The sequence below is a fragment of the Hypanus sabinus genome, chromosome 9 (assembly GCF_030144855.1).
Source record: "Hypanus sabinus isolate sHypSab1 chromosome 9, sHypSab1.hap1, whole genome shotgun sequence".
Lineage (NCBI taxonomy): Eukaryota > Metazoa > Chordata > Chondrichthyes > Myliobatiformes > Dasyatidae > Hypanus > Hypanus sabinus.
In genome coordinates, this window is record NC_082714.1 from 41,481,668 (window position 1) to 41,504,636 (window position 22,969).

General features: G+C 39.7%; 1 protein-coding gene across 2 annotated transcripts in view; it reads left to right on the top strand.

Moving 5' to 3' along the window:
• The window catches only part of rpusd1 (RNA pseudouridine synthase domain containing 1), a 34,674-nt gene extending 26,967 nt beyond the window's left edge, over positions 1–7,707 (top strand). For both annotated transcript variants that reach the window (XM_059979546.1, XM_059979545.1), the window contains 2 exons: positions 1,766–1,867; positions 5,958–7,707. In XM_059979546.1, the coding sequence (XP_059835529.1) occupies positions 1,766–1,867; positions 5,958–6,349 (494 nt within the window). In that variant the 3' untranslated portion in view covers positions 6,350–7,707. The remainder of the gene's footprint in view (positions 1–1,765; positions 1,868–5,957) is intronic.
• The last annotated feature ends 15,262 nt before the right edge of the window (positions 7,708–22,969 follow it).

Genomic DNA, 22,969 nt, shown 5'->3' on the forward strand with positions numbered 1-22,969 from the left:
CCTTCTGAGTGAAGAAGTTTCCCCTCATGTTTCCCTTAAATATTTAAACTTTTGCCCTCAATTTATGTCCTCTGGTTCTAGACTCAGCTAACCTCAATGGAAAAACCCTGTTTATCTACGACTCATAATTTTATATACCCCTATCAAATCTGCCCCTCCTCACCATACCCCCCATTCTCCTATGCCCCAGGAATAAAGTTCTATCCTATTCAACCTTTCCATATAACTCAGGTACCATCAATATCCTTGTAAATTTTCTCTGTACTCTATCAATCTTATGATATCTTCATCTTTCTGGCCCCATCTACTTGTGATGACACTTTCAAGGAATTATGGATCTGTGTTCCCAGATCTCTTTGTTCCACAGCATTTCTCAGTGGCCCACCATTCTTTGTGTAAATCCTACCCTGGATTGACTTTCCAAAGTGCAAAGCCTCATACTTGTCTGCACTAAATTCCATCTGCTATTTTTAAGCCAATTTTTCCAGCTGGTTCAGATCTCGTTGCAATCTTTGATAGCCATCCACTATGCCTCCAGTCTTGGTGTCATCCACAAATTTGTTGATCCAGTTTACCACACTATCATCCAGATTGTTGATATAGATGACAAAAAGCAGACCCATCAGTAATCTCTGCGACCATCACTAGTCACAGGCCTTTTGTCAGAGAGAACAACCACCTACTACCTGGCTTCTTCTGTGAAGCCAATGTTGAATCTAATTTACTCCTTCATCCTGAACATTAAGCACTAAATCTTCTTGATCAACCTCCCAAGTAGACCACATTCACTACTTTCCTTTATCAACTTTCCTGGCAATGTCCTCTTAAAACTATAAGATTGGTTAGACAGGAAGGCATGTTGAGAATATCTTATCAAATCCTGTCTATCCAAGTACTTATATATCCCGTTCCGAATAATACCTTCCAAAAAACGTACTCACTATTGATGTCAAGCTCACGGGCCTATAATCTCCCAGCTTTATTGGAGCCTATTTAAAACAATGGAACAATATTAGCTATTTTCCAATCCTCCAATACCACACCCTTTGGTAAGGATGTTTTAAATATCTCTGCTAGAGTCCTTCAATTTCTACACTAGCCTCTCACTTGGCCTGAGGGAACACCTTGTCAGGTCTTGGGGAATTTATTCATCCTCAAGGCTGCAAACACCTTCTTGTCTGTAATCGTATACAGTCTATGACCTCACTGCTATTTTGCCTTAGTTTGATAGACTCTATACAGATGCAAAAGATTCACTTAGATCTCTCCCATCTCTTTGAGAATTAATAATCAAATGTTTGCTCTATTATAAATTTCTTTCCTTTCTCCTATTGCGGTTTTCCTACATCTGGCACTTAATATGCATCTAGAGCAAGATGCTAACAGCTTGCAAGAGTTGGTGAGCAAAGCAAAGACTTGGCAACCTTATCCTTGGGTGTTAAAATCCCAAGGGAAGAAAGAGAGGGAGGCAGGAGAAGGATTACAGAAGGTGCATTGTCTCAACTTTAGTTTGGATAAAATGAAGAAGTCTAGATTAGAAGAGTATGAGGCTCAAAGAAGAAAATAATCTGTTAATAGATTCACCAAATCAGAATAGTGAATCTCCAGAATATGAATAATTGGGAAAATTAGAATTCTGCTTTTAACCATTGTGTTGGGACGAGGGGTTTTAATTTTACAGATTAAATATAAATGCATCTACCTTAAGGCTTTATGTGAAAGAAACTGGTCTTTAAATTAGCTATGTCTGTGTAATTGTATAAAGGTTGTCAAAATCCCAAGCCTTGTCAGACTGAGCTGACTGTTCTGGAAAGAGGTCTCTACAGTGGAGATCCAGTTACAAAAGTACTCCTCCAACCATTAACAGGTTAGTAATACTGCCTAAAATTTTAGCTCATATGTAAGAGTCAAAGCAAAGTCCTGTGAAAACAATAAATAAGTTTTGGTCAGAAAAGTGAATGTTCAAGTATCACAAAGTTATCAGATTGTTCTAAAATCTCAATTGTGTCTTAGTGAAGGAAAACTGGTCTTATCTGACTTCTGACTGTCTTCAGATATCAAAACATTGCAATAAGAAGTTACAATAATAATGAAACCAAATGGACAAGCTGGAGTAACCAAGGTATTGGATTTGGATACAACAGATAGATACTCATCTGTTAAAATCCTCCTTGTAAATATCCAAGGACATATCCAATGTGGGAGAGCTCTCTTGCAGATTAACCTTGCAATAACCTACCAAAGTCAAGCTCATAAATCATCCTTTCAGTCAACATGGCTACAGAAAGAAAATGAGACAGCTTGTCTGCAGAGCAGTTTGTAGGATTGTAAAGTCATAGATTTCTTAGATCAGTTTAACAATGGCATGTGATTAGAGTCTTGGACAAAGAACACTATCCTGAAGAAATCCTGCTGTTCTAATGAATGGCCTTCAACAATCACACTGATGTGGTTTGTGATTGGAATAAGTCTAACCAATGGAGTTTAATTTGATGCCTATTAACTTCAATTTTAGCAGGAATCCGTGGTATGGTATTTATTCAGATGATATGATGACAAAGACTTACTTCAACTTACTTTTATTTTGGATCTTTATTTGTGGAGATCTAGAGCCAAAGGAATTCTCAAGTCACTTCTAATCCTTTTACCACTTACTTTAAATGTATGCCCCATGTACAGACTGAAGATATCAAGACGCAACCACCATAGTGGAAATAGAAATCATGGAAGTTATTGCCATAGATTCAGGCATTTGGCCACATGTTGTCCAGGGCAGCCAGTTAATTCCAGTTCCCACTTACAGGTCCACGGATCTTCAAGTTCTCCACAGAGGACTTGTTAGATGATTTCTGCTTCAGGCAGTGAGTTCTAGACTCCACATTTCATTCAGTATTTTTACTCGCCTCTCTTCCAATCTCTCTACTTAATCACCTAAATCTTGCTGCTGATCGGCAAGGGGAAATGGATCTTTACCACTTACCTACACTTTACTGGGGTGGTGGTGGAGACAAATGCAGCGGAGGATTTGAAAGACTCTTAAATCTTCTATTGATAAAGATGAATATTGTGTGGGTAGAGGGGATTAGTTTAGGCATTTGTTACTAGTTTAATTAGCTTGATTTCTTGATTTTCCTGTAAATGCCTTCAAGCAACTGAATCTCAGGATAGCATATGTTAATATCCTGTATACAAACTTTGATAATTAATTTACTTCGACTTGATCATGGGCCTGTTACTATGCTGTACTATTCTGTGTTCTCCTTTGATCCAAAGAAAATGCCATGCATGTATAATGGTTAACGCGATGCTATTACAGCTCAGGCATCGAAGTTTGGAGTTCAATCCTAATGTGTCCTACAGGGAGTTTGTACGTTCTTCCCATGACTGTGTGGGTTTTTTCCTGGGTGTCCAGTTTCCTTTCTCAGTCCACAGAAGTACCAGTTGGTAGGCTAGTTGGTCATTGTAAATTGTCCTGTGATTAGGCTAGTGTTAAATATGTGGGTTGCGCAACTTGTGGGGCTGGAAGGGCCTGTTCCATGCCGTATCTCTAAATAAATAAACAGCCCCAGAATATCAAGTCTTTCCAATAAATGTAATTCTCCATCCATGGCCACACCTAAAGAATCTCTTCTTTCTCATAGTTGCTACATTCTTTTATTGTATTGTGATAACCAAACTTGCACTGGGTATTCTCGCTGTGGCCTGACTAATGTTTTAAACTGCACACTTCCAGCACTATCTTGTTCCTCTTTTATTTTATGATTCTGCCAGTGTCCTGTTTGTTTTTATTAACTACTTCATCTGCAAATCTGATACCTCTAGGAATTAGTAGACATGGATTCTTAAGATCCCATTACATCTCCATACCTCTGGGTGTTCTTCCATTTAACATGTATTCTTTACCCTTCTCCAAATTCATTTTCATGGAATGTACATCAACACATTCTTGGGGGCATCAGAAATGCATGTAAGGTAATTAAAAACACACTAACAGGATATTGGCAGAGACACAAAATAAAAGATCATCTGGAAATGTATTGAACATTAGTTTGGCTTACAGACTACAATCAGTCTGAGAAGGGAACGTTAGGCTTTTTCTATTAGGTACATTGATGGAGGGGTATGGTTCAGGTGTAGATCAATTGGACCAGGCAGGTTAATAGTTTAGCACAGACTATGTGGGCTAAAGGGCTTGTTTCTGTGTTGTAGTGTTCTATGACTCTAATCTTGGTCATCTTACCTTTTTCTGGATACAGTTCCTTTTCTCCTCACCCCTTATCACTGTGGCTTACTGTTTGTCTTCATGGTTCTCAGCTGGTTCCCTCTCTGACTGGGTTAGAAGTAAAGTTTGTTGGTTGTGTTAATGTTTAATTCAAACCAAAGTTTTTGGGTAAAAGGGTAAACATTTTTGCAAACCATGGGCAATATTTTGGCATGGGCTGCTACGTGGCAAGTAACTGTCCCATCTCAAATACCTGGTAATCACATGTCCTCTGTGAGTGAGAGAGTCCAATCAGCTCTATATTGGCATGATCAATCTCATGACCATGATTGAATATCCTTCTACCAATATCTGGAGGGTGTACCAAGCAGCAAATGCTTAATGAGAAATGCCACATAAAACAATAGCTCCCAGCAGATATTCTGCAGCAAACTATTCAACTCCTTGATTCCCAAAACCATTAGTTAAGCAAGATAGCAGGATATGAATACTTTCCATAATAACTGCTTCCCCAACAATTATCAGAAAACTCCATTTATCAAAGACAATGCAGCCTACTTAATTGGTCCTCTGAACATCTACAAGAACAGCCACTCCCTCTGCCATCATTACACTGTGGTGACAGATGCATTAACACACCTTCCTGTGGCTTCTTGAATTTTGCAGACTTGCCATTTCCATCATCTGGAGGATCATCTGTAACTTAATTTCTGCAAGTTTCATACCATCCTGACATTGTTTTGGTAGTATAGCACCATTTTATCATCACTGCTGGGTCAAATTTTGTAACTTGCTACATAACATCACAGAATATCTTCACTCCAAGAAATGTCGACTCAAAAGTACTGATCTTCTTAGGCCATTAAATGTTGGCCTTTGCTGACTAAACCTATTTCTTAGAAATTAGTAAGTACATTTTTCTATATTTTGCAAAGGACATGCACTCTTTGACATAGTGGCACCATATTTTAGAAATGCAGGAATTAGTGGCTCAGTGGGTTGATCCGGTGCCTCACAGTTCATGCGACTGGGGTTCAATCCTGACTTCTAGTGGAGTTTATCTAAATTTTGCCTATTCTATCCCAATACCCAATCACTGCTTAAGTTTCATATCCCATTTCATCCCACATTCCATTCATCCATTTGGAGGTGGCTTGCAGAAGAATTAGGTGGAATTAAGTGCCATGTGTGAGAAAAACATTTACAAGGAAGTAAATGAGAGAGCAGAATTAAAGAGATTGCAAAGAGAGCCAGGATATACTTGATGGGAATGGCTGCCTGTGTGGTAAGGAAATATAAGAAAAGAGATTTAGAGATACAAATTGATTAAAGATGTGGACATTATCCTCACAGGGGTTTCCCTGTTTAGGAATAAATAACCTGACTTAAGGAAATGCTACTTTATGCAAATTCTCCCATACATGTTTAAAACATTTTTCAAGTTTATAAAAACAAAATATTTTATTTTGTTCGTTAATGGCTGAATAGAATATGTATTTCATTATGGGTAATGTTAAAATGATTATTTAATGAAATAGAAATATTGTAACAGATATATGTAGAATAGTATGATATGGGTAACCATAGAAAGTAGGCATTTCTGATTTGGAGAGAAATCACCTAGTGGACATTTCTTTGGAACACAACCCTTGTATAATCCAAAGTTTGCCTGTGTTTTCTTTCAGAAGTCTGCAGATTTGACTTATTTCAATGTGCCTCGCTTTCCTTTGTTTAGGTCGGACGCATCAGCTGAGGGTTCACTGCAGTTCTGTGGGGCATCCCATAGTGGGTGACTTCACCTACAGTTTCAAGACAGATAGCAAGCCTTATCGTATGATGCTTCATGCCTATTACCTGCGGATTCCAGTGGAAGGAGAGTTAGTAGAGGTGACCACGCCTGACCCCTTCACACCCGTGATGGACAGCAATTGGGAAATGGGATTGTATGTCAATAATCTACATAATATAATCAGGGAAGTAAAATTGAAATGTGTGACAGATCTGTGTGATAGGAATTCTGTTCTTGGAGTTGAGGCTGAAAAATTACAAGTAAAAAAGTATAGTGAAGAGACAAAGGAAGAAAGAGAAAAGTGTCTGGAGTGGTTAAATGAGTGGGCAGTAAGTTAATATTTATTTTATTTTTGTAATGAAAAGGGTTTTGCCTTGAAATTGCAAATCAGAGACATATATGGTGGTTTCTTGGCTGGATTGTTAGAACACCATTGTTGACCAAATATCTAGGGGCATCCAGATTTGCTGTGTACCTATATTGTTTTGTTAGTTCTGACCAGTCTCACCCCATGTGTCTCATGTTTATAGGATTAACGTCTCTGTTGACATCCTCATCTTCAGATTTATTTATGAAATTTTTGGTGAATGTTTTTGAAAGCTGTTCCTCTTCTTCAGCTAACATGAGCCTTGATGACCACACAACCACAGAAATCTGCTATTGACATGATTTCAGTTAACTATAGATTTTTAAAAATAGGCTTTTAAAATAACAAAATTTCCCTGTATAAGAGGGAATCTAATTTCTTTTAAGGTTAAGATTTTTTTAAAAGATAATATAATATTTATGTTGAGAATTTGGGGAGGGGAGTTAGCAGGTGCAGAAGATCCTGGCTCCAGACCATACGTCGCCTCTTTTATTGGTTTTCACTGAGTACTGAGCATCACGCTTGTCTAGAGAGTCATCTTTTACTCCAATTCATTTATGATCATCGCCTCCTTTGGAGTTTTACCGCAGCATATAGTACATTGGCAGTCCCCGTATCAACATTCTCTGTGATTTCTTTGGTTCATTATTCTATCTCCACAAAATGCTTCTTTTCTTGCCACTTTCCCATGGAAACAGCTGCCCTTTTAACTCTACCTTTTCTATTATACAGGGACCCAAACAGCCCATCTAGGATGTGAAGCATCAATTCACCTGCTCTTCCTCAAATTTACTGCACTGAATTGAGTACTCAAGTTTTGGTCTCCTGTAGATATTGCAGATTGGTGACCTCTCTTTATTATACAATGCTGATCCTGATTCCGTTCTCCTGTCATTTAAATTTTCTGCTTCTACTATGTCTTATCAGCCTCCTACATTGCTTCAGTGATGTTTAAAGTGACCTTGAGGAACAGCACCTTCTATGGAGTACATCAAAGCCATTGCAACAAAATATTGATACAACAATATCAAGAACCACTTATTTTATTAATCTTCACTGATGTTGAACTTTTTCTGTTTCAATTATTTTCCTCCTTTCATCTCCAACTGCTGATTTTTTTTGAATTATTACCTTGATGATAATTACTTCACCCCGTGCTCTCCTTGGAAATGAGCATGCTTGTTTCCTCACCATTCCAGCTCTATCGAAAGAATCCTAAGCATGTAATGTGTTTCTTTCTCTATTGGTGCTACCTGACATACTGAGTTTTTCTAGCATTCTCTATCCTTGTTGCAGATTTCAACATCTGCAATTCCATTTTTTTTGCTTCACCTACGAGTATTGTTTTTTGAATGCAATTTTAGTTCTGGAACAAGTTTAATTTTGGTGCAAATGATCTTTCCGTAATATTCAAAGAAGTTCCTATAATTTCAATGTAACTTTTGTGTGTGTTAAAGAAATTTGTTTATGTTTTGGTGACTACTGTTCTGGCATCAAAGTTAAACTTTGTTGATACCATCGAGGGTGTGCCCTTCATAGTTTGCTAAACAGTTGATAAGAGAGGAGGAGCATATACTGTCATTAAAGTGCACAACGCAGAAAGAAGAATAAATAATAACATGGCTGTAAATGCTAAGCAGGTCGTCTGGCACCAAAAGGAAGAATCCCATTGGCTTCATGCCTCCTTCCTAGTTCTCTATTGACCCCAATGTGTTCTCTCATGTGCCCATCAATGGTTTGCCATTGATTTCTTTTGAGTAATTAGCCAAATATTATTGGTTGTTTACATTCTCAAAATAATTGAGTGCAATTGTCTTATAAAGTTTCAAATAAACTATACAAATACCTTTTTAATATACCTGTCCAAATTATTTTAAGCAGGTTTTGCTGTTTACTGCATTATAAAAATTCTTTAGCTCAAAACCTAATCAACTGTATTCTGTAATAAACACTGTTTTTCAGAGTAACCAGAAAAGCAAAAGCTTGCTGCTTGCAAGGACAAGTCAAGTTTATGGTTTTCTGCCAATTCCCCATCTCCTAGTTTATGGATTTGATGCACATCTCAAAACACAGGGTGTGTTCTTAGTGTTGTGAGATGTAGCATGCTCATTTAGCTCCAATGGAGTGCACAAACATTCCTCAGTTACTGCTATTGCATCTGTTCCAAAGAAGATTACGTTTTGTTTAGAAAGAGTTACTGTGAACTGGGATTTATTGAACAAATAATGATGGATTCCAGATCAAGGATGGGCAATACTTGCTGGCCTTTTCAGTACACTGTGTTTTGCCATGTGAGTATATTGCCTTGAACAGCTGTAGCCTATTGGGTGAGGATGCGGTTTATGGTATAGAAAGAAGGCCTTTGTCCCTTTTCAGCCACGCCTATCTTGTACCTATCTGTACTAATCAAATTTACTGACATTAGATCCATAATCTCTGTGTTTAGGCAATTCAGCTGCTTGTCTAGATGCTTCCCAAGCACTGAGGCTATCTGTTTCCACTACATCTTAACGGCAGTGTGTTCCTTTTACCAACCATACTCATGTTCAGAAACCCAGAGCTAGAAATTTCAGAGTGCTGTTGACTATATTTCCTAAATTATCTCTGTAGAATTTGAAATGTATTCCCAGATAATCATTGAGAGTTGCAGTTCCTTCATTATCTTTCTCTATCAAAATGTGAAACAATGCTAGTACCCAACCTGCGGAGTGCTTTCAAAAGAAAACTAAGAAGGGAGTGACTTGTCATGTTTCTGACTAGCTCATTAGGGAAACTTGGTTGGCATGGACAAGTTGGGTTGAGGGTGCCTGTTCTCCAGGCTATACACCTGTGACTGTAATAGAGGTTGGACAATTATTACTGGTTGTATAAGAATTGCCTGTATCTTGCAAGTCACTGCAACAGGATAGGAAAAGAAATTGTGATCTTTAATTTCAAACTATTACACAATATTTAAAACAAACTGATTTTATACAAGTCATGTGAAATAATTTACTGGAGGGCCAATGAGTATACACACACAAAATGCTGGAGGAACTCAGCAGACCAGGCAGCATCTATGGAAAAGGGTACAGGTTTATTATCACTGGCATGTGTTGTGACATTTTTTAACTTAGCAGCAGCCCTTCAATGCAATACATAATATAGAAGAAAAAAAATATAATAAATAAATCAATCAATCAATTACGGTATATGTATATTGAATAGATTAAAAATCATGCAAAAACAGAAATGATATAAGTTTAAAAAAAAAGTGAGGTAGTGTTCATGGGTTCAATGTCCATTTAGGAATTGGATGGCAAAGTGGAAGAAGCTGTTCCTGAATCACTGAGTGTGTGCCTTCAGGCTTCTGTACCTCCTACCTGATGGTAACATTGAGGAAAGGGCATGTCCTGGGTGCTGGAGGTCCTTAATAAGTGCCTTTCTGAAGCACTACTCCTTGAAGATGTCCTGGGTACTTTGTAGGCTAGTACCCAAGATGGAGGCAACTAAATTTATGACCCTCTGCAGCTTCTTTCAGCCCTGTGCAGTATTCCCCTATACCAGACAGTGGTGCAGATTGTCAGAATGCTCTCCCTGGTACATCTATAGACATTTTTGAGTGTTTTTGTTGACATACTAAAACTGTTCAAACTCCTAAAATAATAACTGTCTTACCTTCTTTATAGCTGCATTGATAGGTTGGGACCAGGTTAGGTCCTCAGAGATCTTGACACCCAAGAGCTTGAAACTGTTCACTATCTCCACTTCAGATCCCTTTATGAGGATTGTGTTACTCTGTTTTGCCCTTCCTGAAGCCCACAATCAGCTCCTTTGTCTTGCTGCCGTTGGGTGCAAGGTTGTTACTGTGACACCACTCCACTAATTGGTATACCTTGTCCCTCTGCACCCTCTCATCTCCATCTGAACTTCTACCAACAATGGTTGTATCATCAGCAAATTTATGCTTGATCTATGCTTAGCCATACAGACATGGGTATAGAGAGATCAGAACAGTGATTTAAGCGCTGTACTCTTTTCCATAGATGCTGACTGGCCTGCTGAGTTCCTCCAACATTTTGTGCGTGTTGCTTGGTTTCCAACATCTGCAGATTTTCTCGTTTGGCCAATGAGTATACCCTGTACTGTACTTTTGTTTTGGGAAAACTTTGTGATTGTTGAAATTTGGATGAGATACAGCATCAGTTCAAATTTCAAAGTAAATTTATTATCAAAATGCATATATGTCACCATACACAACCTTGAGATTCATTTTTTTCAAGACATACTCAATATATCCATAATAGAATCAATGAAAGACTGCACCAACTCTGGTGATCAATCAGTACGCAAAAGGCAACAAACTGTGCAAATGCAAAATGAAAGAAATAATGAAAATATATAAATAAACAATAAATATCAAGAACATTAGATGAAGAGTCCTTGAAAGTGAGTCTATAGGTTATGCAAACATTTCAATGATGGGGCAAGTGAAGTTATCCCCTTTGGTTCAAAGCCTGATGGTTGAGGGGAATAACTATTCCTGAACATGGTGATAGGTCCTGAGGCGTCTGTACCTTCTTGGAGTAGTGACAAGAGAACATGACTTAGGTGTGGTGGTCCCTGATGATGGATGCTGCTTTCCTGCAACAATGCTTTGTGTAGATGTACCCAATGATGGGGAGGGCTTTTACCAATGACGGTTAGGACCATATCCTTTCTGTTCAAGGGCATTGGTGTTTCCATACCAGACTGTGATGCAGCCAGTCAATATACTCTCCACCACACATCTGTAGAACTTTGTCAAAGTTGTAGATGTCATGCCAAATCTTTGCAAAGGCCTAAGGAAGTAGAGGTGCTGCCATGCTATCTTTGTAATTGCATTTGCGTACTGGGCCCAGGGCGGGTCCTCTAAAATGATTACACCAAGGAATTTAAAGTTGCTGACCCTCTCCATCTCTAATCCTCTGAGAGCTGGCTCATGGACCTTTGGTTTCCTCCTACTGAAGTCAATAAGCAGGTCATTGATCTTGCGGACAGATCTTCAATCTTATTCCTCTATGCTGATTCATCATCACCTTTGATTTAGCCTGTGATAGTGGTGTCATCAGCAAACAAATATGGCATTGGAGCTGTGCTTAGCTACACAGTAAAGTGAGTATAGCAGGGAGCTAAGCACAGAATCCTGAGGTCTACCTGTGTTGATGGAGATTGTGGAAGAGGTGTTGTTGCCAACCCAAACTGACTGAGGCCAGCAAATGAGGAAATCGTGGATCCAGTTGCACAAGGATGTATTTAGGCCAACACATGAAGAATGAAATATGCCAAATTTATTTGAGAAAATAATAGAAATATCATTTGAAGAAGAGGAAGTGATTCCATTAGGGACTTCCCTTCTGCCAATAGGACTATAAGACTGATACATAGGAGTAGAACTAGGCCATTTGGCCCATTGAGTTTGCTCCACCATTCCATCCTGGCTGATTCAATTTTCCTCTCAGCTCCAATCTCCTGCCTTCTCCTTGTATCCCTTCATGTCCTGATCAATCAAGAATCTATCAACCTTTGCCTTAAATATATATAAAAACTTGGCCTCCACAGCTGCCTGTGGCAATGAATTCCACAGATTCACCACTCTCTGGCTAAAGAAATTCCTCCTCATCTCCATTCTAAAAGGACATCCCTCTATTTTGAGGCTGTGTCCCTTGGACCTTGACTTTTCCACCATAGGAAACATCCTCTACACATCCACTCTATCAAGGCCTTTCACCATTTGAATTCTAGTGAATACAGACTCAGTGCCATTAAATGCTCTGTATGTGACAAGCTGTCCTATCCTGGAATCATTTTCATGAAACTCCTTTGAACCTTCTTTGAAAGAAGTGCAAACACATTCTTTCTAAAATAAGGGGCCCAAAACTGCCCACAGTACACCAAGTGAGGCCTCAACAGTGCTTGATAAAGCCTCAACATTACATTCTTGCTTTCATATTCTAGTCCTCTTGAAATGAAGGCTAACATCACATTTGCCTTCCTCACCACAGACTCAACTTGCAAAATAACCTTTAGGGAATCTGCACAAGGGCTCCCAAGTCCCTTTGCACCTCATATTTTTGAAATTTCTCTACCCCTTTGTTTCTACTACCGAAGTGTATGACCATACACTTCCTGAAACTATTCCATCTGCCACTTATTTGCCTATTCTCCTAATATGTCTAAGTCCTGCAGTAGCCTCTCTATTACCTCAAAACTACCTGCCTCTCTGCTTATCTTTATGTCATCTGGAAACTTTGCAGCAAAGCCATCAATTCCATCACCCAAATCATTGACATATAATGTAAAAGAATCTGCCTCAACAATGACCCCTGTGGAACACCACTAGTCAGTGGCAGCCAACCAGAAAATGATCCCTTTATTCTCATTCGTTGCCACGTGCAAATCAGCTACTGCTTTATTCATGCTGGAATCTTTCCTGTAATACCATGGGCTTGTAGCTTGTTGAGCAGCCTCATGCATAGCACCTTGTCAAAGGCCTTCTGAAAATCCAAGTACACAACATTTGTCTGTCCTGCTTTTTATTGCTTCAAGGAATTCCAGCAGATTTGAGGAAACTATGCTGACTATGGCCTATTTTATCACATGCCTCCAAGTACCTCAAAACCACATCCTTAACAATTGACTCCACTTCCTAACCATTGAGATCAGACTAACTGGCCTATAATTTCCTTTCTTCTGCCTCTCTTCCTTCTTGAAGAGTGGAGTTAAATTTGCCATTTTCTAGTCTTTCAGAACCATTCCAAAATCTAGTGGTTTTGCCTCTATAATCTCTTCAGCCACCTCTTTCAGAACCCTGGGGTGTACACCATCTGGTCCAGGTGATTTACCTTACTTCAGACCTTTAAGTTTCCCAGGAACCTTTGCCCTAGTAATGGCAACTTCACACACTACTGACCCCTGAAATCCAAATTGATTCCAGAAATTCCAGTGCTGCTCTGCCGTCATCCTTGCCAGTGTTCATTTCCAATCAATTTTGGCCAACTCCTCTCTAATGCCTCTATAATATTGATATATCTGACTTTAGCTTCTCCTTCTCAAATTTCAGGGTGAATTTGATCATATTATGATCACTTGCCCCAAAGGGTTCTTTTCCCTTAAGCTCTCTCTGATCGATTTTCATTCATTGCACAACACCCCATCCAGAATAGCTGATACCCTTTTGGGGTCAACCATGAGCTGCTCTAAAAATCCATCTCTAAGGCATTCTAGAATTCACCCTCTTAGGATCCTTCACCAACCTGATTTTCCCAATCTATCTGTGTATTGAAAGCCTCCATGACTTTTGTAACATGGCCTTTTTGGCATGTGTTTTCTGTCTCATTGTAATTTGTGGACCACATCCTTATTACTGTTTGGGGGTCTATATTACATCTCCCATCAGGGTCTTTTTACCCTTGCAGTTCCTTGGCTGTACCCACAATGATTCAACAGCTTCTGACCCTATGTCACAGACAGACAGACATACTTTATTGATCTCGATAGAAATCGGGTTTTGTTACAGCCGCGCCAACCAAGAACAGTGAAGAAATATAGCAATATAAAACCACAAATAATTAAATAATACTAAGTTAATCATGCCCAGTGGAAATAAGTCCAGGACCAGTCTATTGGCTCAGGGTGTCTGACACTCCTAGGGAGGAGTTGTAAAGTTTGATGGCCACAGGTGGGAATGACTTCATATGACACTCAGTATTACATCTTGGTGGAATGAGTCTCTGGCTGAATGTACTCTGTGCCCAACCAGTACATTATGGAGTGGATGGGAGTCACCTCTTTGTAATGATTTTATTTCATTTTTTACCAACAGAACCAAACTATCTACTCTACCTACTTGCCTGTCCTTGCGATATACTGGGTATCCTTGGATGTTAAACTCCCAGCTATAATCTTCTTTCAGCCATGGTTAGTGATGCCCTCAGCATCATACCTGCCTATCTGTAACAATTTCCTCTTCCTTAATAACCCCTGAAATTAGATTAAAGGCACTCTTTGCTTTGGGTTTCAAATTCAGAGAGCCCCTGTGATGACTCCTGGCTCTTACATTGCTAAATGTTGGGTGAGACTTCTAGTGGAAGATTTGAAGAACCAATTTCATGGAGACCTTCAAGTCAGATGGCAGAAAGAAATAATCAAGTTTACCATTTTTAATTCTGGTTCTGAGTCCAACATTGCAGTATGAGGAATTTGTTTTATTAGGATTGCCCAAATACAAATATTCCAGTGAGAATTCTGCAATGTTTCATCCTTCTGTCTTCCTCCGATGCTCCCACATCTCAATGCATTGAGCTCTATCTTTGAACACTCTTTGATATCTGACTTCTCAGCCCCAGTCCCTGGTGAGAATCCTCACCCAATCACTCCCTTGACACCATGCTAATCTTCCCATTGCTTGGGTTAGGCCACAGTTCGGGGGGGTGGGGGGGGTGGATATCATTCAAAAAATGCAGCTAGAAGATAACCTTAATACCTATGAATTACACTTATCTCAGTGCCCTAGAATTTCTGGGCTATTGCTTTTTAATGAGGATTTTAAAGGAAGAAAGGCAGGGAGATTTTGGAAGGGAATCCTGAAAATTTAGATATAAACAACTATTCACCAGCTTGCTTTTATCACTGATTATCATGTGCTTTTGGTCATGACAAGCCATCACCAAGTATGTATTTCAAATTAAGTTTATAAATTAACACCCGAATTAATCATATAAAATAGCTAATTATCTGATACTTTTCCTTTGTATTCATTTCCTATCTGCCTTTAACATCAATATATATCTTATGAAATATACATTGTATATCTCATTGCTACTTTTGTAGTAGAGCTGGCGGAAGGCTGCTGATTTTTGATAAGGAGATTGGTAATGGATGAATTCATGTAGCCGTGGACCAAGGAGACCAGCAGAGGAATGAACCTTTTTGTACTGGATGAGCATGGTCCAAGCTGATTAAGGTGACAGTGAGGGGAGGTCACCGGTGTAATGTTCTCCTAATCTGAACTATCTGTTGTGAGAAAGGCACCAAATAGTCTTCATAAGGCTGCTCATCTGAGTTTTGATCTGATCCTGTGTACCAGTGTTTCACCTTGCTTCTGGTGAATTTACAGGTATCATTTTCATCCCCCGACCTAACAGCAAATTTCTTATTGGCTTTCATGCTCTCATCTGAATTGTATCAGTGCAGTCATTGTATTTTTTTTTCTCATTTAACCTTGTATCTAATTGGCAGTTTGCTTTCTTGATGTTTCTGAGGTAGTTGACCAGACCTCAAATCACACTCTCACCTGTCTGGTCACAACTACAATGACGTTTCTTCATGTCTCTGTACTAATCTCTGTGGGATCACACAGGAATGTACCTGATATATTTGAGGGTTCCAATTTCAGATTCAGATTTAGATTGTTTTGTCGTCAGTACAGGAATTCAAAATATACAGCAAAAAGCGTCATTTGCATTAACCAACACACCCAAGGATGTACTGGGTGGCTCACAAGTGTCGTCGCATATTCTGGCAATGACGTTGCATGCCATGGTGTTCAGCAAGACAACACAGAACACAACAAAACGGACCATATAACAGCAGCAAAACAAGCTTGGTTCCTCCCTCCTACCCACACATGCACATATCTGGAATGGCTGTTGTCTGTCTCCATGACTCATGGTTTCAAACATACTGGGTCCTTGACTTCTGGACTTACGATTGACTTTCAGTATCGACCCAGGGCTCGCCGATAAAGACCTGAACTCCAGGCCTCAAACTCCGGGCATGCTGATAATGGGCCCCAAATATTCGGCCTCGATCTCCAGTCTTACTGATTCACTTACCTAGGAGGCCACTGTCACATCCAACCACATCCATGTCAACTTGGACTTAAAAATTGGAGCAAAGGTTTAGATCTGTTCTGTCCTCTAATCTCCCCATGTAACTAAACCCTAACCTGACCCCTAACTCCCCTCTCTGTCCCCAAAATCATCCTCACAAACCTACAAAAGCCTCGAAAAACAACCAAGTCTGATCCGTGACCTCAACTGATGAACTTGTCCTTAATATCCCCCTTGATGTAGTCCACTTTAATTGTCAATAAATGGTTAAAGTGTATTTTCAAAAACATCTAATTTTATCTATTACGTGATTGATGAAATTACCTTTGCAAAGTTAAAAGGGGCTAGGGTGTGAGAGAATTTGTTTTTATTGGGTAAGGGCAGCAAAAGTTGAGGCTGTAATTCAGCAGAAAGCCTACAGTGGACATGTCAAAGATAACGGAAAGCTGATAGGTTAAATTTCACAAGCTGAGAGGGCATGAATATAGTAACAAAATGAGTATCATTCAGATGTACCATTCTCCACTTGTACTGAGGAGCGTACGTCTGGTTTGAGGGGTGGGGGGCTCTATCAAGGACACTAGCCTCTGTAGTGTCCAGGTCATCTTCAAGGAGCGATGTCTGAAAAAGGTGGTGTCTATCATTAAGGACCCCAATCACCCAAGTCGTGCCTTGTTCTCATTGATGCTGTCAGAAAGGAGGCACAGGAGCATGAAGGCACACACTCAATAATTCAGGAATAGCTTCCCCTCTGTCATCCAATTTCTGAATGGACATTGAACCCATGAATTCTACCTCCCTACTTTTTTATTTCAATTTTTGCACTACTTATTTAATTCAACTATATAATATATCTATATATATATATATATTCTTACTGTAATTCTGTTTTTTTCTATTATGTATTGCATTATCATGCTGCTGGAAAGACGACAAATTTCATGACAATATCCATGATATTAAACCTGATTCTGATTCTGCTCCAGTCCCTTTTGTAGTCTGGTTGTTGAAGATTCAATGCTGCTTGTCATAATGCACCCCAGCCTTATTCCACCCAATAATCAGCTGCATGTTCAAGAAGATACCCTTTCATTGCTAGAGAAAGGTGTAGATAAAGTATTAAAAATATAAGTGGAAGGTCATTGAAAGAAAGGAGTATTAAAATGTTATTTTAGAATATGATATGAAATGAGGAAAAGGCAATGATTGGCTTGCTCTCAACATTTTGTGGGTTTCATGGTAATATTATAAAATGCACAATTTGAATCAGCTGCCAATTATACACCATGCTCAATTTTCTTTTCCATTGCAATGACAATAGATAACCTATTGGGGATTGTATAGTTCACATGAGGATCCAAAGTGAAAATGTGCCCCCACTCTCTTTGTTTCTCTGTCTTTTGTGTTTGGAACAGTGGGAATTAACCGCTCTCTTTAAAGCAAAGTTACATTAGGAAGCCAAGAAGGGCATTATAGTTGAGAGAAACTGAATACGCACTGAGTCTGTTCTTAGTAGATTTTATAAATGATTCTCCACTCTATGAGAGGAAAGCAATTTGTCTGGTATTACCAGATACAGGGTGTGGAAATGCCTTCTTGAATAATGGAACAGGGTAGAGAGTTTTTATAGTAACGACTAGATACTGATTTGCGGGATATTATTATTTTAGCAGTAAGCAGGACTAAAATGATGAGAGATGTAAAGTGGGCTATGTCTTTCTAACATTTTCCCTTTTGCAATTGCACCATTGTACACAAGGAAATGAGACCAGAAGTAAGGTCAGAATGGCAAAGCTATTGAGCACATCAAATACAAGGCAACTATTTGACCTTTTAAAAGAATTGCAAGTACTGCACAATATTTCAAGAACAATGAGCCATTTTATTTATAAATTGAAAGTTCAAGGAGATTTACCAGGTGTTCTTTCATTCAGAACATCTCTTGAGGGTTTGAGTAAGATATTTTTGCATTTACTAGAATCCTTTGAGATTTAACTGAACATTCACATAAATAATCATATGCTGGGATCTGTGACAATTTTAAGGAAACACCTGATAAGTATTTTTTAAAAAAGAACTGTGAACATTTCTGTGATATGAGAGAAATTTAGGGATCAGTCGATGATTTTGTGCTTTATAAAACTATCAGGCAGCTCCTTACATTCAAGACTTCGCACCTTGAAGGAAAATCAGATTGTTGTTAGTAAAAACATAAATGAAAATAGTCCTTTCCTTGTCCTGTCAGCCTGATCATATTAGCAAGAGCTCCAAATATAACACTTTTCACCAATTTCTTATTCTCCATGAGCGCTCATAAAAGCAAAGTCCCAATAAAGATGGGAAACTTATTCTGAAGGAAATACTCTCTAACAGAAAAAGTCAATGTGGAATATTTCAAAGTGCCTTCCTTAGCTTGGGATAAGCCAGGCAAACTTGTATGGAAATAAGACCTTACTTTTTTTAAAACAAATATTACAGCGCATGGTAATTGAAATTGAAATTGACTTTTATTGGTCACATGGAATGTTATGCGGCATGTAACATCCTGCACTTAATGACATAATGTTATTTGTATAGTGGAACGTTCTAAACTTTTGTGGATAGAGTTGGCAGCCTTTACTTTCAGCAGCTGTGTGATTCCACAAAGTTTGCCAAGCAGGGAAATCTCAGCACTATCTCAGCTTGCACCTGATGATCCTGATGATGTAAGATGGCTCCATCATTAAACTGAGGCTTAGCCCTCTGTTACAAAAAACAATGCCACAGGATTTTTGCACAATTGCCTATCGATATTACCTATTTATGATGCAATTCTGGTCTGTGTTACATTGCCTCCTACAAAATTGGCTGTTGCGTTACCCGTATTGCAGTATTGACCCCTTTTTAAAAAGAAGCATATTCAGTGTTGATGATCAACAAATGGGAAATATAATGCTGGTATCACCGTAGCCAAAAATATCTAGAGCAAAGATTTCATTGGAATGACACCTCTGCATAAATAGTATGTTAGGTAACAGGGAGAAAAATCCATTGGTTGTGTTAAGCATGAAAACATTCACAGTGATTATAAATAGTGTGATATGTATGTTTTGTGCTATTTATTAAAAACAATTGTTACGAATGTGGAGCAACTCTGAGGGACCGAAGGGTGCAAAGTCGCCCCCTCCTTTTTGAGAATCGCAATATCGCTAGTATTTCGGGTCTGAGACCCAGGAGATGAGAGAGGTACACAGCATGTCAGGAAATGAGAGAGAGAGAGAGAGAGAGAGAGAGAGACGCAGAATACACAACAAGGTGAAATGTCTCCTGACATAAGCGGAACGGAACCACTGATTACTGCTGTTGTCTCTTGGAGAAGGAGTTGTGTATTGAGAACTGTACTATTCATTGAAACCCCTCAGGGGACAACCAGAGTGATCTGGTTGAGGGATTGCATCATCCCAACCTGATTGACACCTGAGACCCCGTGAGTGAGGATAAAAGACGGGTCTGGGGAACCCCCCCTTAGACACACCAGGAGAAACACTAGAAATCCAGTGACAGCGTTTTATAGCGAAGCCGGTGAGAGCTCGTGTGTGTCCTCCCTTGCCTGGGTGGCGGGCTCATCACGGAAGAATGGTTTAGCTAAAGGAGAGGTCATACTTGAACAGCCACAACAACAAGACACCGACGGATCAAAATCATAAAGGAAGGTTGGCAAAAACAATAGCGGTAACTGTTCCCATTCTTCTATCTCTCTCTCTCTCCAACAATTGCAACACAGCGACAAACAAATGACGGCAGCCTGTGTGAACTGAAACGAACTTTAGATTTCCATCGGACAATTCATTATCCCCTAAACAACAATAGAGCTTATTTCTTATTGATTATTATTATACCCACACTTTTAGGTTTAGTATTGATGACGTATATTATCTGTATATTTGCATTGATATTATTTTTGTGTACTTTTGCTAATAAATACTGTTAAAAATAGTATCACCAGACTCCAATGGACACCTCTGTCTTTGCTGGTAAGTAACCCAGTTACAGGGTTCGTAACAACTTGGGGGCTTGTCTGGGATTTGATACCAAATTGGAGGGACAGTAAATTGGGCTTTTAAGTCCAAACTTGGATCTGGTTGCACAGGTAGCCAGACAGGAAACCAGCAAAGATGGATGTAGACGAATTTATAAAAAAACCGACTCCGGGGCACTAGAGACTGCCGCAAAGTCGGACTTGGTAAATACTGTGAAAGGACTAAATCTCGCAGAGCTGAGGTCGTCAATCAAAAAGGGGGAGATGCGGAGGGCCATAACTCAGTATTATACTGAGAAGAATGTGTTTTCGGCTGAGGTATTGGAAAATATCCCTGAAAAGGTACCAGCTATTGGGACGGCTCAGTTAGAGTTGGAAAAATTAAGGTTGGAACATGAAATTAAGTTAAAACAGCTGGAAGCAGCTGAAAAGGAGAAGGAAAGAGTTGAAAAGCAGAGAGAGCATGAAATTAGGTTAAAACAGCTGGAAGCAGCTGAAAAGGAGAAGGAAAGAGTTGAAAAGCAGAGAGAGCATGAAATTAGGTTAAAACAGCTGGAAGCAGCTGAAAAGGAGAAGGAAAGAGCTGAAAAGTAGAGAGAGTATGAGAAGGAGAAACAGAGGCAGCATGAGCTGGACATGGAGACGTTAAGGAAAGAGCAAAGAGCTCAAGGGCCAGACCGAGAGGAGAGGTTTAATGTTAGTAGGGAGTCTAGGTTAGTTACCTCCGTTTGAGGAGACAGATGTTGATAGTTATTTCTTGCATTTTGAAAAGGTGGCAGTGAGTCAGAAGTGGCCCAGAGATCAGTGGGTGGTGTTGTTACAAAGTGTGTTAAAAGGGAAGGCACAACGAGCATATGCAGTGTTATCTGTGGAAGAGGAGGAGTATGAGAATTACGAGGAAGTAAAACAGGCCATTCTTCGGGCCTATGAATTGGTACCTGAGGCCTATAGACAAAAGTTCAGAAATTTAAAGAAAGTGTGGAATCAGACGTATGCAGAGTTTGCCTATGAGAAGGGTGTGCTCTTGGATCGTTGGTGTGCAGCAGAAATGGTGGAAGAAGATTTTCGGCATTTAAGGGAGTTAATTCTGATTGAGGAATTTAAAGGTTGTGTTTCAGATGATATCCGGATGTATTTGAACAAGAAGCCGAATAAGTCCATATCCGAATTTGCCAGGTTCGCAGATGAATATGCCCTAACACACAAGACAAAGTTTTCCTCGAATAAGAGTTACCAGAAAGACCATGGGAATGGTAGAGAAAGCCCGCCGGCTGAGGCAGAAATTCAGCCGGGAGCTAGTTTTAAAAGTAAGGAGGAAGAAAGGCAAGAGGGCAGGAGGGGTCCTGGCTTGACCTGTTTTAATTGTGGAAAGGTGGGTCATATTACATCTAAGTGCTTTGCTCCGAGGAAGGAGACAGGAAAAGGGAAAGCAGCAGTCCCTACAGGATGTATTGTGTTGATCAGTAAATCGATGAGAAAGCCCCAGGTAGATAGAATACGAGAGGGGCGTGAGAAATTTATTTCAGAAGGGACCGTGTCTGTGAAAGAGGGCGAAACACCAGTTCCAGTGCGGATCTGGAGAGATACTGGAGCTGAGCAGTCATTGATTCTCAGTAAGGTACTAGATTTTGGTCCTGAGATAGGAGAGGTAGCTTTGAGAGGCATAGGAAAAGGGACAGAAGCTGTACCATTGCATAGGATCATTATAAATTATGAGCTGGTATCTGGACCAGTTGAAATAGGGGTGCGATCAGAATTTCCGAGAACTGACGTGGACATCCTTCTGGGTAACAATTTAGCCGGGGGCGAGGTTTGGTCAGCAATGAAGCTGACGAGCAAGCCTGGAAGTGTTGAGGTCCCGCCCCTAGGTTCCAATATCTATCCCACATGCGCGACCACTCGCAGCATGTCGAGAAAGGCAGCTGAGAAAGAGACCAGTTTAATTCAGGCCAGTATCGATTTGGCTGAGACGTTTTTACCGACCCTGTAACAAGGGGGGGTGAGAGGGTGGTAAAACGGAGAATAGGGAGGTGAAAGAGTGTAAGGGAGAGGAGGTAGACCTACCCTTAGCCAGGAGGAAATTTATAGAGGCACGGAATAAAAATGAGAAACAGATAAGGCTGTTAGAAGGTCCAGGTTTGGACAGGGATGATCTGTTTGGCCTGACAGAACTGTTTGATGAAGTTGAAAATTTTAAAGGTGTTCCCGATAATGAAATGAGGGCAGTCCTGGATGAAAAGGATGCCATTACCTTGAAGGAGTCTGCTGGGTTGGCAGATGAGGTGGTTTCAGCCCACGGGATTGAGTTTACACTGGAAGGGAGTTGCCCAGAGAGTAACTGGGAGGATCAGGGGAACTTAGAATTTGAGAAGGGGATGGGTATTGAAAGCCTGGAAGAGGCAGAGGTCCCGTTTGAGTGTTTTCAAGATGTGGATGTACGTGGTACTGAACCTAGTAATGAAACTCAGGAAAAGTCTGAGGTATCTGATTCAGTTAAAAAGAAATGCAGTCCTTGTGGGTCAGATGAACTTGGTTCTGTGGAAAAAGGGTTAACCTTGGTAATAGTGGGAAGTGAGAATTCCCAGTTGTTTGTGTTCGAAGGTGTGTTAAAAGTTAGTGAGGAGATAAAAGGTGGTGATGTGGATATTATTATTGAAGGGAAAGGGAAAAGTGTAGTTCCTAAATTGAATGAAGAAAATTTAAAGTCTGGATTGGCGTCAGA